The 16,186-nt window shown below is 36.7% G+C and overlaps 1 protein-coding gene across 4 annotated transcripts in view; it reads right to left on the bottom strand.

The window, feature by feature from the left end:
* The window catches only part of LOC127979188 (oxysterol-binding protein-related protein 6), a 40,009-nt gene that overhangs the window by 12,402 nt on the left and 11,421 nt on the right, over positions 1-16,186 (bottom strand). For 2 of the 4 annotated variants that reach the window (XM_052584453.1, XM_052584455.1), the window contains 7 exons: positions 10,651-10,784; positions 10,254-10,346; positions 10,004-10,181; positions 9,596-9,882; positions 5,669-5,806; positions 5,521-5,584; positions 1,770-1,848 (listed from right to left, as the gene is read on the bottom strand). In XM_052584453.1, the coding sequence (XP_052440413.1) occupies positions 1,770-1,848; positions 5,521-5,584; positions 5,669-5,806; positions 9,596-9,882; positions 10,004-10,181; positions 10,254-10,346; positions 10,651-10,784 (973 nt within the window). The remainder of the gene's footprint in view (positions 1-1,769; positions 1,849-5,520; positions 5,585-5,668; positions 5,807-9,595; positions 9,883-10,003; positions 10,182-10,253; positions 10,347-10,650; positions 10,785-16,186) is intronic. The other 2 variants (XM_052584456.1, XM_052584454.1) reach the window with 1 other exon arrangement.

Raw genomic sequence — 16,186 nt, 5'->3', positions numbered from 1 at the left:
TTTGCAACAAACGTACCCAAACAGTAACAGCAATAATGTGCATACGAGGATTTAAGTCTTGAAGATATAAAGTAAATAAATTAGGTGTCATCAGCGCAGAAACCATGATGCAGTTACTATACATAATCCATTGTGATGTATTTTTTATTAAATTAACTTACGTTTCACCAGATTGCCCTTCATCCAAGCCCTCGGTTTACACGCGCTCATAACATTACCCGCTCTGTGTGTCGGTCTGCTTCACACTGAATCACACTTGCGCAGTATCAGCTCCTCGGCTCTCGAATCGGATGCGCCCAAAAGAAACACTTTTCGGTTCAGTGTACTGATGATCCAAAAACCGATGCAACCGGTTTTGACTTGAGAACGAGAAATCGCTCTAACCGGCACGTGCTGCAGTTCAGTTTCATCAGCTGCTCTACTCGTGTTCATGTTCTATTTACTACAAACTCAATTTGTGAATGTGTCATTAACTTTATACACAGTACAGATTTTTCCAAAATCATCCCTTATTCCTGTTTAACAGTCTTCTTGTCCAACTTCACAGAAAACCCCTTTGGCCTAGGTTTTTAACTGACTCTATATCTACGATAGACGTGATGCCATAACGTCATCACCAATGACGTTATTACGTCGAGTGTAAAAGAACCGATGAACCGCTTTTTTTTCAACCGGTTTATCGAATGTGCATATATATCCGTCAATGTGCATATATTAAATGCACTGGCTTACACACAAAGACCGGTGTTAGCTAAGTCCAAGAATAAAACGATTTACCATGTTAAATTTGATTTACAGAATTTTTCTAACAGTTTGCAAGAGATGTTTTCGTAATTCATATCGTATCGTGAGGTAAAAGAAAAAAACAAAATAAAAAACAAAAAGTTACTTAACTTCAATGTGCTCTTTATATTTGATTTGGTCATGAATTGCCTTTTTGAGCTCAATTATTTATAATATATCAGCAGACTGAAACTGAAGCATTTTAACAGAAAAAAAAAGTAACAAAATATAAATATAAAAAAAAAAAATGAATTCTTAGAACCTATAATTATCAAAACATCCCCATGCAGTAGAGTTTGCACACTACACCTGTATGTTAATTGTAGATTTCTTGTTTTTGTTACCATTTAATTACCATTCTGTGTCCATACCCCATTTCCAACACTGAAGCCATTCTTCTTTAAAACTTGAAGTTTTTTTTTTTTTTTCGATGTTATGGCATTGCCTTGAGTTTTCACATTCTCTTTCTATGAAACCTGTAAACAACTAAAATATTTTGCCAGAGCATTGCAATTTTTACATATATTAATCTTAATTAGGCATTTATTAAGATTAATACCGATTACTTAAACAACCCTGACTGTTCACTGTGTTCGCATGCTCAACAGATACGACTGTGATTAGGTTCAATGATGACCTTTTACATTACATTATTTATTTAGCTGACACCATTTATCCAAAGTGATTACAATTGCTATATATGTCAGAGGTTGCACACCTCTGGAGCAGCTAGGGGTTACGTGTCTTGCTCAGGGACACATTGGGGTCTCACAGTGGATTCGAACCTGGGTCTCTTACACCAAAGGCATGTGTCTTAAACACTGCACCATCAATGTGCATTTGAAATTACTACATCTGGATATATAAGTCAAAACTGAATGGAAATGAATATTAACAGCTCTCAGTAACTGACTATTTTAAGTCTCAAGTTAAATAAAATGATTTGATTCACAGCTGTGTAGAGAGTGCAGTTGAAACATACTCACTTTGGCAGAGTGACGTTAACCATTCCAGATGAAACGATTTCCACTGACTTCCCCCAGAACTTATACTTCCATCTCTGGTCTGAAAATGTAGAATGACTGAATGAGTGTCTGAATGAATGATTGAATGAACAAACAATAAAATAAAATAAAATGCATGCGTTTATATTAGAAAATATTTGAGGTGTGCGATTCAGTTTGGTAGTATCAATATTTTAAAGTGGCGGCTCATCTGCAGAATTTCAAAAACAGTATTAAAAAAAAAAGATATCAGACTGGGTGGCCTGGTAAGATGATGCTGTAATATCTGCTTAATTATTCATGACAGAACATGGCGCTAGCCTGTGACCATCTCTAAACTGAGAACTCATGTGCAGCTGTTGACAAGATCAATGACAATAGAGAAAAACCATGCAATACCCTTGAATTTTTTTAACAATTCTTAAAGAAAAAAAGAAAAAGAAGCCTTATGAAATGTTTTGGTGGTAAGTGCCCCATATGACTCCACCCTATATGATGGAAACTTGCTGGTATGCAAGATGCAAGGAGGATTGGCTGTCGTGTACCAGCCAAATGTTGCATTTATGCAAAATGCATAAGCAGTTAGCAAACTATGAATGTCATAGCAAGAATAGTATTTTTTTTGTTTTTGCTAGTGGCAACGCAACAAATGCACCGGTTGCACTTTATTTTACAGTACGTGTACTAACATGTACTTATAGTGTACTTACAGTGTATTTATCTAAGAAAGTTCTGGTAATACAAGGTAACAACGGGGGGTAGGGTTAGGTTTAGGGGTAGGTTCAGGGTTAGTACCTAGTTATTACATAGTTATTGTAATTACTGTAATAAGTACATAGTATGTACATGAGGAACAGGACTGTAAAATAAAGTGCTACCAATGCACCACTGGTAGGACAGTGTGCAGTACTCGACAATGGGGATCAGTCACACATTTTAAAGGGGGGGGGGTGAAATGCTCGTTTTCACTCAATATCCTGTTAATCTTGAGTACCTATAGAGTAGTACTGCATCCTTCATAACTCCAAAAAGTCTTGAGTTTTATTATATTCATAAGAGAAAGATAGTCTGTACCGATTTTTCCGGAAAAACACGACCGGCTGGAGGCGTGACGTGTGGGCGGAGCTAAAGAATCACGAGCGCGAGTAGGCTTTTGCGTTGAGAGCGTTTGGAAGCTGTGATCATCCCAAACAAACCATGGCTAACAGTCAGATTCAGCGTATATTTATGATCCAGAATCAGATCCAGAGGCTGAAATTTAACAAGAGCAGCATCAGCAACGACGTCTCTATGTGGTATGTACTGAAACTGTATATATTTGCTTAGCGGTTTTGGAAAATGAATAAGTTCCACTTTGTCGTCTTTTTTTATTTTTTTAAGCTGTACATGTGGAAAGTGCAGTTTGATGACAACATCGCATGTTGTTTACGCGTCGATAGCTAAATTAACACAGAGATTTTCCCCCTTTAAGATTATCAAATAGAAAGCACTTATTTTAAATTGTAAAAATATCGCACAATATTACTGCTTTTGCTGTATTCTGGATCAAATGCAGACTGTGTTAGCAGAAGAGACTTCTTTATAAAAAAAAAAAAAAAGAACCATTAAAAATCTTAACGTTACCATTCAAAAACTTTTGATTGGTAGAGTAATCCCTTAAAATACCTTACTGGGTTATGATAATCAAAACAGTCCTGAGCTAGATAAGCTTTGATCTCTGCAAAACAAACCATCTAATAATAATAATAATAATAATAATAATAATAATAATAATGTAAAGCTGCTTGATTTAAGGTATTGCATAAAATACTATAGACCAGACATGAATGCTTTACTGAGCTCGTGCAAACATCCACATTGGTTTAATAAGATGCAATTTTAACTGCTGCTTTCACACCGATGTGATTTGTTGTTTATTTCGTTATTGATAGAAACACACCCGAGCCGAACGCTTTCCTATGAAGGAGTGCTGACAGAGCGCTGTATCTCTTCTCTTGAATTGCATCGAGGAGGGCTGAATTACAGTATTGCGCTACAGCGCCACACTGGTCAAACTGCATTATTGCAGGCTCTAAATTAGGTAAAATTAAAATCAAACAACTACTCAACAAAAATGTCAAAAAAAAAATGACATTAGTGCTGAAATGTTAAGTCTACATCATCGGCAGATATGATAGGGCTACAACATTTAATACTTTAAATACAAATATTAAAGTGGATTCTATACTGCACAGGTAACCAATGAAGAGATGCTAGGACTGGGGAGATGCTTTCCCTTCTAGTGCCAGTTAGCAACCTTTCGGCTGCATTTTGAACCAACTGTAAGCACACAGTTCAGTGACAGCGGACTACTGAATATCAAGAAGGGTTTGTTGATTATAGGAGAGCAAGGTACTGATTCCTTGTGCACATACACACATTTGATAACATGAATAACAGCAAAGAACATGCGCAACGAGAGGCCATAAACCACACTGGCACTATCTTGCTCAGCAGGACACCTCAGCCTCCATGTTTCAGATAGACACTATGCTAGTAGTTACAAAAAAAACAAGTTGACTCCAACTCGTTCTAGAGCTTTGAAGCTACAACCACCATCAGAGGAAGAAGAATGTTTAAACAGCATGTCAGTATGTTGGCTATCTCAAGCCAACATAATTAGTCAATACCAGGATTTACCAGCACAAAATTTTGCCAAGGATCCTGCCTAAACTTTTCTTTCTAAAACTTTCATTGTAGCACTGACTTCACTGGCAGTTTCACACTGCGTGAAGCAGGACTGGAGCGCAACCATTGCAACTGAGTTGGGTGTGTTAACACGTTCTGACACTTCACAGAAAATAAAGACATTGCTGGGAAACTTGGCCAAATGTCTTTAATTACAGTCAAAATTAGAAAATGGTTTTGAGAATGGGGTAATTGAGAACCATTTTAAACTTTACAGGGTCTTTGCATGTTCAGTCACCCTGCATAGACCTGTAAGAGAGACATATTCCCAAATAATTGTTAACTATTGTAATTTTATGCCACTAACTATATAATATTTTAGCAGTACCTATCAGCAACCTCAAAGCATCCCCTAATGCTGAAGATGATATTGACATCAATTCAATGCACCAAGTAGTGCTAATGCCAGTCATGGGGAAAAAAGGGTTTGCTACAAAAACAAGATATCACTTTCATCTGACAACTGATGGCAAACTGTTTTTTTCCCCATGAATAAACTGACCTCAAGACTTGACCGCACACACTCAGTCCCACCACAGCGGCAGAAATATGGCTAAATTTGAGAAATGTATATATTTTACATAAACATGTAAACACAATGGCTGATATATTGCATCACTTAAGGTCACATTCTTGTACTGTGTGATAAGTCAGTATAGCGATTAACATGACAGGCCTAGCTCTGCAGGACCTACTCTTTACTTATTTTCCTGTGTCAAGTACAGAGCCATCTGTAACAGCACAGATGCTGTAGAGAGAGCCTTGAAGTGGCTATAAAGAAGTTGTTTTTCCTCGACAATTGCTGCTAGCGGAGAAGCTAAGATCTGATCAGCTTTAGCTAGGCTAAAAGAGGGTGTCTGATATTCAAAAGACCCAAATGCACCAAAAGCCATAGGAAACACTGCCTGGCATCAAAAAGTATTCCATTATAACTGCTTATTGGGTATCCATGTTTTGAATTCGATATTAAACATAACACCCCACAAGAAGAATTTTGAACTGTTACCTTGCCAAAAGCTGAAGTTATTAGACTCTGCGTGGCAGGCAGACAGAGGTGGATGATGACTGACCTAGAAAAAAAGGGTAGTGTTAAGGTGTAATTATTTCAAATAAAATCCTTCATACTACATGTCCTGTATATTAAGTTTTTATACCTGCTCAGCAATATAACGGAAACCACGTTCCTCCCGCACATTCTCATAAGTTTCCCCTAGAACTGGGTTAAAGGGTTTGTAACGATTACGCCAGCTGGCCCAGGCATAGCCCGAAATAGAGAACACAGCCACATAAACCTGAAAGAGAGGAGACAAAAGGCACATTACAAATAATACCTCAGACCAGTGGTTTTCAACCTGTGGGTCACGGTGGTATTGTAGGTGGGCCGCAAATTACTATTAAAAGGAATAATATTGTTCATGTAAAAATGTCTAAGGCGTAACATATCATTTCATACATATACACATACATATATATATATATATATATATAATTAAAAAAATATATTAAACTATGCTTCCACTATCCGAGCTCGCTGATTGGTTTAAGAATAAACCACCAATTAATATTTTTGCTGCATATGCTACAGAACAACAGATTCAAACATGCATAAATCAAGGCTGTCAACAACATCAACATAAATGGCTGTCAACATGTTTCCTCCCGACTGCTTGCTCCACTGACTGTCTACCCGCTGCCGAGCTCTGCCTGGATCTGATTATCCCGTTTTGCTGAGCGGTGCCAGCCAGAGTTATTTTCTGTTCATTGCCAGTTCATTCTAGGGCTGTGATATTACTAAAAATAGTCATAAAAATCACGATTTGAGCATGCACAATTTTTAAATCGCCTTATAGCACGATTTTCTCTCATCTCGGTCCTCCCGCAGTATGCTATCCGCAGTTTGAGTGAGCACACTCTCTCCAGATGAGAGCAGCGTGTATCCGAGCAAGCGCGGTTTTGTGACAGAGCAATGGAAATTTGCGCTCATGCATTATTTTAAAAGTTCTTTCGCGTTACAATAATGCGCTCTCGCTGCTGCTTCTGCTCCGCATACACAGGCTTACTGCAAACGGAGTAGGCCTACGTGTGAACCTGGATAATGTATAACAAATCTATTTCAACACTTGAGGCACCGCTACAATGAGCTCTATGAAAACTCAACACTGCATGGCAAAAAAGAAAAAAATTCCCTGGACACCGGTTTTATATATATATATATATATCTTTAAATTGTTACTCCTTTACTATAGTGATTATTTTGACATATCCGTTCTAGAGATGTTTCAACTTTTTGATAAAGCTCTTATTGTTTTTTTGGAAATAGGTTTCAAATCCATCTTGAATTAATGACTAAAGCATACCTGTGTGTGTCAAAATTGTGATTAAAATCGAAATCGCAAAATTGATGAAAGAAATCGCGATAATTTTGGGCCGTGCAAACTTGTGTTTGGTTGTATGGGCCGAGAGTTGAAAAATGTTGGGAACCACTGCTTCAGACTAATGCTGCAAATGCAGTAAATTCCACTTATTGAAGGTTATCTTCATAAACTGAAACAAAGACAATTTAAAATACAAAAACAAAATACAATATACATTTTCATGATTTAAAAAAAAAAAAAAAAATCTATAAAGTTTTTGTTGCTGCAATTTAGTTATACAATTTGGATGGGGCATTTTAAAGTGAAACCTGTCAAAGTTCTTTTACACACATGCCACTGTACTTTAAAGTTGCTTTGCAAGCCGGTCGCTCTGCATATCATGGCGATACATTGCCTCAGAAATGATCATGATTACCAATATTACCCTTTATCAATTATTCTATACCACTGACTAGATTTTTCAAGTCATTAAAACCAAAATTGATGCATGACATTACATTAGGCATGGACAAGACCACAGGAAACAGATGATTCTTCTGCACAATCTGACTTTGCTGCAGCCTGGAATTGAACTACTGGTTTCGTCTGGTCAGAGGAGAACTGGCCCCCCAACCTTCTCCCAAGGTTTTTTTCTCCATTCTGTCACCGATGGACCGCTGTCGCCTCTGGCTTGCTTAGTTGGGGTCACTTCATCTACAGCGATATCGTTGACTTGATTGCAAATAAAATGCACAGACACTATTTAAACTGAACAGAGATGACATCACTGAATTCAATGATGAACTGCCTTTAACTATCATTATTGACGCACTGTTCTCCTAATGAATGTTGTTCAGTTGCTTTGACGCAATATATTTTGTTTAAAGCACTATATAAATAAAGGAGACTTGACTAAAAAAAATGTTATCCTCTCGATTGGTCACAGTTTGAGTTTTAGTTCTGTGTAACTTCACAGATAAACCTATGCTGTCAGCAGGCATTCCATAATCTAAAATTACAAAACAATTATTCCAGTTGAGAAATGCAATATTCCAAAGAAAATTCAGTGAATTAACATTATCCACCATTAATTATTCTCAACTCTGTAGCCATTAAACAGCTTATAAACCTACTATAATAAGTTTAAAATGAAACCGATATGACTCCTGTCCTACATGTTCTCCATTTGAAAACATTAACAAGCAAAATAAATGAAGCTTTAATCACAAACTACATTTCCTGTTCATCAATTAGGCAAGAACCAAAGCCATTATAAACCTTAATATTCTTGACTGAATTAAATTGAAGTGTAGTGTAACAGTAGTAAAATATGTTTGTGGTCATGACGACAGTAATGCACACAAAATAGGATCTGTTCCACACTCCGGTGCCGTTAGCGCTCACACTGCATGCGTATCACGCCCTGGCCCAAAACTAAACTAAACGAGCCAAGCACTGCACAGTGTTCACACTAGTCAAACGAACCGGGCTTTCGGGGTGAAAAGCACTCGGGAATGGTTCAAAATGCCCAATGTTAGTGAGATTGCCTTGTGTGAGCACACCCTAATTATTCTCCCGTATCCCGCACACAGGAGTCTCTACCCTCAAATCAACTGTTGTCCTGCGATCATGCAGGTCTCTAATAGGAAGGTGCCTGTTAGAATGTTTAAGGAATACTACTGTAAAGAGAGAGAAAAAAAAAAAAAAAAAAAAGCACCTTATTGGTTTAAAGGGCTTTCAAATCAAATGTTAAATGCACTTTTGTTCACATAGCAGTACTTTTAAATGAAAACAAAAGCACACAATACACTACTTTTGGATGCATTATTAGTTGTGTGCATATTGCGGTAAAACTATCATGTGATTAATCGATAAAAAAAAAGAAAAGAAAAAAGTAACATTGCCCAGCAATAGTTTTAATTTAATAAGAAAGAATGAACAGCGGTCTATACCAATGACTCAAGGACCTGTACCCCCAACTGTTCCCCGGGCGCTGGATATATATATATAGCTGCCCACTGCTTCTGGTGTGTGTTCACAGTGCGTTCACTACTCACTGCTGTGTGTGTGCACTTGGATGGGTTAAATGCAGAGCACCAATTCAGAGTAAGGGTTACCATGCTTGGGGGGTAAAAAAAAAAAAAAAAAAAAGTCGTGACATTTGCCATGTTGTAAATTAGGATGAACATTTCCATGAGAAGAAGTTCAAATGTGCATATGAATACGAATAATCTACAAAATTAGTGAATGAGACCCATTCTGACTCAAGAAGACCAAATGGGTTGATTTCTCCCACCAGGACAGAGCGTCAAAACCAGACTTCATCTTAAAATCTTTTGACCTCTTCCTCACACAGGGAACCTTTAGACTTTTTTTTTTTAAGATTCATGCTTTGATTGGGGGATTTAAGCTCTGACATCTGGAAACCACAACCACCAAAGCTTGTGGATGATTGTTTCCATAGCATGAACATAGAATCAAATGGATGGGAATATGCATATGTAAATCATATTTAAATGGTGGTTATACACAAACTATACTCTAAAATATACTATAAGCTCCATAGTTTATGTGGTTATTTCAGCAAGGAAATGAGGCAGGGAATAAAGTGCGAGTTTAAACACGTGTACATAAAAGATTGCATACATTTTATCCTAGCTGTGTGTACCAACAAAAGGCTGATTTTGCATTACTTCAGTTTTTATGTACAATGGTCTGGGCTCTTACCATTCTTTCGAAAGGGTCATCTGTGTGGTTGGCAAGATCCAGGAGTTCAGAATATTCCAGCTCTTCACTGACACGCTGTAATAAACTAAGCGGTTCATTGAGAGCCACCGGCATGGAGATCCGTGACAAATCCTTCCCAATGTTGTTGTACAGGATGTTGAGGATCCCAATATGGCTGTTATCAGTGCTGTGTGCAGGAAGAGCTGTGCGGCGCCCACTGACCTGGGCATTAGAAGCCAAATCATTTGTGTTGGAAACACTGGCTCTGTACTTCATATTTGCGGTTTCTGAAAAAAAATAAAATAAAAATAAACCCACTAAATGGGTGATTGTGCACAACTAAAATCACCAACAAATAACATGAATGTAGGACAGGAACTAGGCTTTTTTTGCTAACTGTAGACGTACTGTGGCCTTCCTCTGGTTCAGAGTTGCTTGTGGTGACATCACTCAATCCAGATTCATCAGATGTTTCAATCTCAGACAAATTCTCACAAACCACCTCACTGGCATCAAAATACTCTGCTGTAGAGTCCGTTACTGAAGTTGCACGATATAGCTTACGGTCCTGAGAGGGGGTGTCCTGCTTAATGACAACAGATTTATTTTAAATAAATAAACTTTGACTTTAAAAGTTCAGATGTGGGCAAGCACTCACCTGATCCTGGCGCACAGTACAGTAGGACTCATCGGAGGAATCAGATGAGAGTGACACAGAGTGAACCCTGGTTAAACGTGACTGCAGCTCAAGCTAAACAAGTCAGTAACAATTTAATCAAGAGAGGCAAGATACAGCATACACGCTAGACAGTAAATATAGTTTATAGTTTAAAGTAATTTAGCAAATATCAGGACATAAAATGGTATAACACACTCACACACCTCTTACTGGATGAACAAGTGATTAAAACATAGGCCTGCATTTCTTTCAATTACCACAAGCTTATCCCTTAGACTGAAATAACAAATGTTTATAAGGGATACTAGTAGGAGCAGCAGCTCACAGTGCAAGTAAGAATTGTACTTGTACACCAGCACCATCTTAAAAGATGTACCTCCGAGAGTGTCGAGCATAATGTGGCCAGCTGATCTGAGGTAGACTGCCGGAGGTCAGGTCCGGCCCAAGCCTGTCTGACACGCTCACGCTCCACAGCCAGGGACTCATGGATGGATTTTAAAGATGATTGTACTGCAAAAAGACAAAAAGGGAGAATGAAAGATGATACAAATTAATTAAATTTACACATTCTCAATGAATCCAGTAGCGGTTAACCTTAATACTGCAAGATACATCTAATGCCACCAACACTCGGGTTGGTCTCTCAAATTCTGAGGTCTTCCAATGAAATCTGACACATCTCTGTGGTTCTTCTCAGGAAGAATATAATTTTGTGAAAAGATGCCACTTCAAAGCATTAATTTATCTTGCAGAGTGATATTGTTTGTGCCAAGATTCACTTCCACAAATATGATCAGACATTGATAGATCTCCGTTCTTTACATAGACGGGCCAGGCACTGACACCTAATATTCATACCAACACCTCTGAACAGACATACTCTACTTTTGCTACTCAAAGATGTACATTATATTATATCATTTTTCTGAATCAAATAACGACAACGTATATATTTTCGTCTCATCTGTTTGATTGGGTTCTCTCTTTGACTACATTTATACTGCAAGCCTTAGTGCTCAAATATCACATTATTGGGGTCGCTTCAACCCATGGAGCTGAAAAACAAGCCCGAGTGACAGTGAATAAAGTAGCCCGATTCTTCAGGAAAACTGAGCTTGGCAACACTTGCACAGCACGCCGTCATACAGAAGTAAACATGAAGGACAGAGTAAGAGATTATGCTTTTACAGTGTGATCTGCTGCAGAAGCCAGCAAATTGACGAACAGGCAATATGAAAAAGACAAGGATGTGATAAGAGTCTTAAAACCTATGATATCAGCCCTCATGTTTTGCTTGTATAAAGCGGTCACTGTAATAGTTATGGTTTTAACACACTCTACTTTCACCAACTACCTTACACAATTGTATTGAAAACTTATATTATTACTTTGCCTGTGTTAATGCCAACAGCCTAAATTTGGGCATTTTTGAAAAATATTAAATTAATTTCACATTATTTTCCTTTAACTTAGTGCTTCTATTGAGATTTATTACACTCAGGACCTTAAAGGGACAGTCTACTTAATGAAAATAGTGTCATTGCTCACCCTCATGTCTTTCCAAACCTGTAATACCTTCATTCATCTTCAGAACACAAACTAAAGTGTTTTGGTGGAGCTCTCTGACTCTCCATAGACAGCAAGGATATTACCACGGTCAATGCACAGAAACATGGAAAGAATGTCAAAAAAGATCTGTGTGACATCAGGGGTTCGACCATAGTTTTACGAAACTGAGAATACTTTGTGCGCAAAAGAAAATAACTATTTATTCAGCAATTCTCCAGAAGTAACCATCTTCTGCCATTTTGGAGAGTATCCACAGAACGTAGTCAACGTAAATCAGCATCGTTTGCATTCAGCATTCACGTGCGCTCTACTGAACATAAACAGTGCAGACTATATATAATTTAAGTATAAAAATTTTGGTGAACTAACCCTTTAAAGGAAAAATATCCCTATTCAAACCAATTTAAAAACCAAAAACGTTTTAATCCCAAGGCCATTTCACTACAAAAGTATGCTTTCTTAATAGGCATTCAATTCTGTAAGGCCTAAATTTTATTTTTTTTCTTCTTGTACTAGTTGGTGCCGTTTTCTTAGGTTTGGTCTATAAAGAAAACACTTTCCTCTTTCCTGCTTTCGCTTCATTCGAGCCAGCTGGATAAATAATGCAGCTATAATCTCTTAGGTGTGTTGGCATGGATGTCAGGGTGCCGTTTGTATGAGTCTACTAAAATATCCGCATGTACACACCTTTAATGTTTGAGAGAAATCAAACTGCATTGCGAATATCAAATCCCCACCGCTGAGTACACTAGCAGAGCCTTGCTGGCATATATTATGGAGAAAAAAAAAAGAATTTCTACCTCGAGTTTGGAACAAAAACTTTAGATTTGTGGCTTTTCTAGCGATCGTTCGTAATTTGCATTAAAGTGTATATAGGTTTTAGTTTGTTATGATTCAATTGCATAGCCAGGTATTTTTTCTTCTACCTTCTCAAACTTTTGCCCGAGCAGCATTCGTTCCTGCCTTCTAAAAGCTTTTCATAACATCTCTTAATCTTCAGTAAAGAATTGAATTGCAATGACTTGAGACGTGAATCAAACTGTGGCAGTGGAGTAGACATAGCGCTTATATCGAGCTTTGTGAGCCCACTGAACCTGATCTAAACCAGGCTGTGTTTGTTTGTCAACTGTAAACCTACTCTGAAACAGAGCTTGTTCAGCTAGCTGCATGCAACAGGCCACTGTGTTTGCTTTTTGTCACCATTAACCAAACCTTAGAATGTCATTCTAAAAAAAAAAAAAAAAAAAAAAACTTGATTCAGTTATTTTTTTTTAATGTAATTTCACTATGCCAAAAGAATAAAACAATATTTTGTTTTTCATCATGGTTACTTCAATGCAATTTAAAAGTTGTAACAAACTGCACACAAGTTTTTTTTTTTTTTTTTTAAAAAATGAGAACACATTTGTATGACAACAGGCATATTACAGCAATAAGATGTTTACAAGGACTTCATAAGCCCTAGTAAACTAAGTGGCTTAAGCATTCTAAGCAGTGTTAGTAAAAAAAAAAAAAAAAAAAAATATATATATATATATATATATAAAATAATAAGCAGAGGTTTTCTGTGAGGCTATGTTTGGGGGTGGGCGATAAGGTCTATGGTGATATGGGCTAAATTTCATAGATCACAATATTTTACTGTCCTGGCGATATCAATATTATATATAAAAAAAAAAAAAAAAAAAGGCAAAATATTTTAACCTCATAACTAGAAACAGTGAGGGATTGGAGATGGACCTGAAAATAATTTTATTGTGGCATAGTTTTTTTTTTCCAAAAAGTGCAAACATGCACCATGAGGGAAGCCTGTATGAATTTAATATTGTACGTTTAAGTTGGCTAAAAGCTTATTTTCGTGATTCTATTGTGAATATTTGAAATGGTCATTTGTGTCAGAATTATTTAGCCTAATATAACTCAGTTCAATCGCGCCATCTAGTGGTCTGTAATTGATACAACCAAAACTTCTACAACTGATAAGGGAGCGCTCAAGCGGGTACTGAGAGCAGGGCTGCTGCTGGCCAAATGTGTGCCCTAAGCAGGATTGTATTGTTGTGCCCTCCTTCCTCAAATATGATGACGGAAGAAAAAAAAAAAAAAAAAAAAAAAAAACTTAGTATAGGGGTGAAAATAGAACTTTAAATCAAATAAAAAAAGTAAATGAATAAATTGTATCATTTACAAATTACAATTGTAGCTCTTGACATTTACCTATGGCTGTAACTTTATTATGACTAATTTATTTATAGTCTCAAGAATTCAGAAATCATGCAAAAGGTTGTGATATGCATGTTTTTTGTTGAAGAAATTATAAAGCCTGTGTCATCTATAGCAAAAAGGTGTCCAAAAATGAAAGATTAAGTGAATATTTGAATTAAATGTTTGGTCAGTATCCTAAACAAGGATTTTATTGTCCTGTAAGTGTAACAGCAGCAATTACATGGCATTTGGCTCCCTTTGTAGGAATTTGTAATACAGTACATAAATGGATTATTTTGTATTTGCCTACATTATGTATTTTAACAGTGTTATTAAATCAATAATTATTGCCTCTTTTTTTATATAATGCATTTTAAGTCAATTTAAAAGCTATTAATGGCTTAGGTCTGTTTTTATAGCAACAACATAAAAAATATTAAGGATGATTTGTGGTGTTATTGTTAAAACCATGGGTAATTTTGTAAGGGAACCTGAAAAACAAAACAAAAAGGAATGGTGCCTTAAAGTGATAAACGGACCTTGTTTTTACCTAAATGATTTATAATTTATTTTAATATATTAAAAATCTATAAGGTGTGCATTGTAGCTGACACCTAAATGAACACATTACAGTTGTTTTTATGACTGCAAGTTTTTCTCCTCAAATGCTATTGAGCTTCAAATTTGCGTTTAAACCCATGTGAAAAAGTTGTATAATTTACATATGATGGTTGCACTTTATTTTACGTGTACTAACATGTACTTAGTGTACTTACAGTGCATTTATCTAAGAAAGTTCTGGTAATACAAGGTAACTACATGGGGTACGGTTAGGTTTAAAGGGTAGGTTCAGTACATAGTATGTACATGGGGAACAGGACTGTAAAATAAAGTGCTACCCGTATGATTTACAGTTTATTTTAATAAATGGCTATAATGCACAATTGAATTCAATGTTTGATGTCACCTAGATGAACAATTGGTTGTTTTTATGACCAAGTCATTCTACTCAAATGCTACTGACGTTAGAAAAGTGTATACCAATATCACTTGTAACTTTAGAGACGGTCCCTAAATTTGGGACTCCCAAACGTCAAGACAACTTTATGCCTGTTTTTTTTTTGTTTATTTTTTTTGTTACTTTTAGTTTTCTTTTCTCTGCGCCGGATTGATGTCCTTTACCCGGCCATAGATGTTCATCCATTAATTAGGAACATTCAGCCGAAAACATGAGGTGCGAGCGCGGATGGGAGAATGGCCAAGAGGGTCTGGCTGCAGACAGGCACTCTCAGACACTTGCACTTCCGCTAGTGACGTCACTTGCAGTCTTTATTTTTTATTTTAATGAATTTAAAAACTTTGTTTGAATTTCCCAACATTTTATAACAGTAGCCAGATTGCGATGACAAGAAAAAATTAACTAAATTACAATGTCACTTGCAATTGCTACTTACACTCTCTGCTACCTGCGACACTTGCAATCGACACAAATCATGCTTGTTGCCAATGGAGACAAGAAGCTGTGGTGGTGAATAAACGCAACACACAAAGTTTCACATTAAGCATTTTTCCATATAGAACTGTCTACAACTCGTTTGTATCACTGTCTTTGTCCATTAAGCTACATTATGCATTTTATTTATAATGATTTTCTATAGGAGAAAATTGTTTAATGTACAATTTAACGCACCGCGTTCTGTACTCGTCTGCTTGCCTGTACGGAGTTGATCCTTTTAAAATCACTTAATGTTTTTCATAATGCCCGTTCATATTTGCTGGTCTGTATTTACGTTGAGTCAACAAGACATATAGGCTAGGCCTACTGAATTGTCTTTATCGTCTTAGTCTGTTATTAGGCCACATTAAGCGTTCACATTTTGTTCATAGTCATCTGCTTGCCTTGTAAAATATCAAAATAATATTTTTCGTTCAATATTTTACTCATCAGGCAAGTGTCCGCATAAGCGGGACAGTTATACGTTGTAGTCGATCACTAAGCAAAGGTTTCTTTTGCAAAATGATCTGCTGGCTGTACATGATCCGTCAGTTTGAGAACCACTGGTGTAAGTTAGGTTATTTCCGATATATTAGTTTGGTCTTTTACGATGATCTACGTGTTTGATTACTGAGGTGTTGCATAC

This window comes from Carassius gibelio, chromosome B19 (genome assembly GCF_023724105.1).
Source record: "Carassius gibelio isolate Cgi1373 ecotype wild population from Czech Republic chromosome B19, carGib1.2-hapl.c, whole genome shotgun sequence".
NCBI classification, from domain to species: domain Eukaryota; kingdom Metazoa; phylum Chordata; class Actinopteri; order Cypriniformes; family Cyprinidae; genus Carassius; species Carassius gibelio.
Note: the sequence above shows the minus strand (reverse complement) of the source record. Positions and strands in the feature narration are given on the sequence as shown.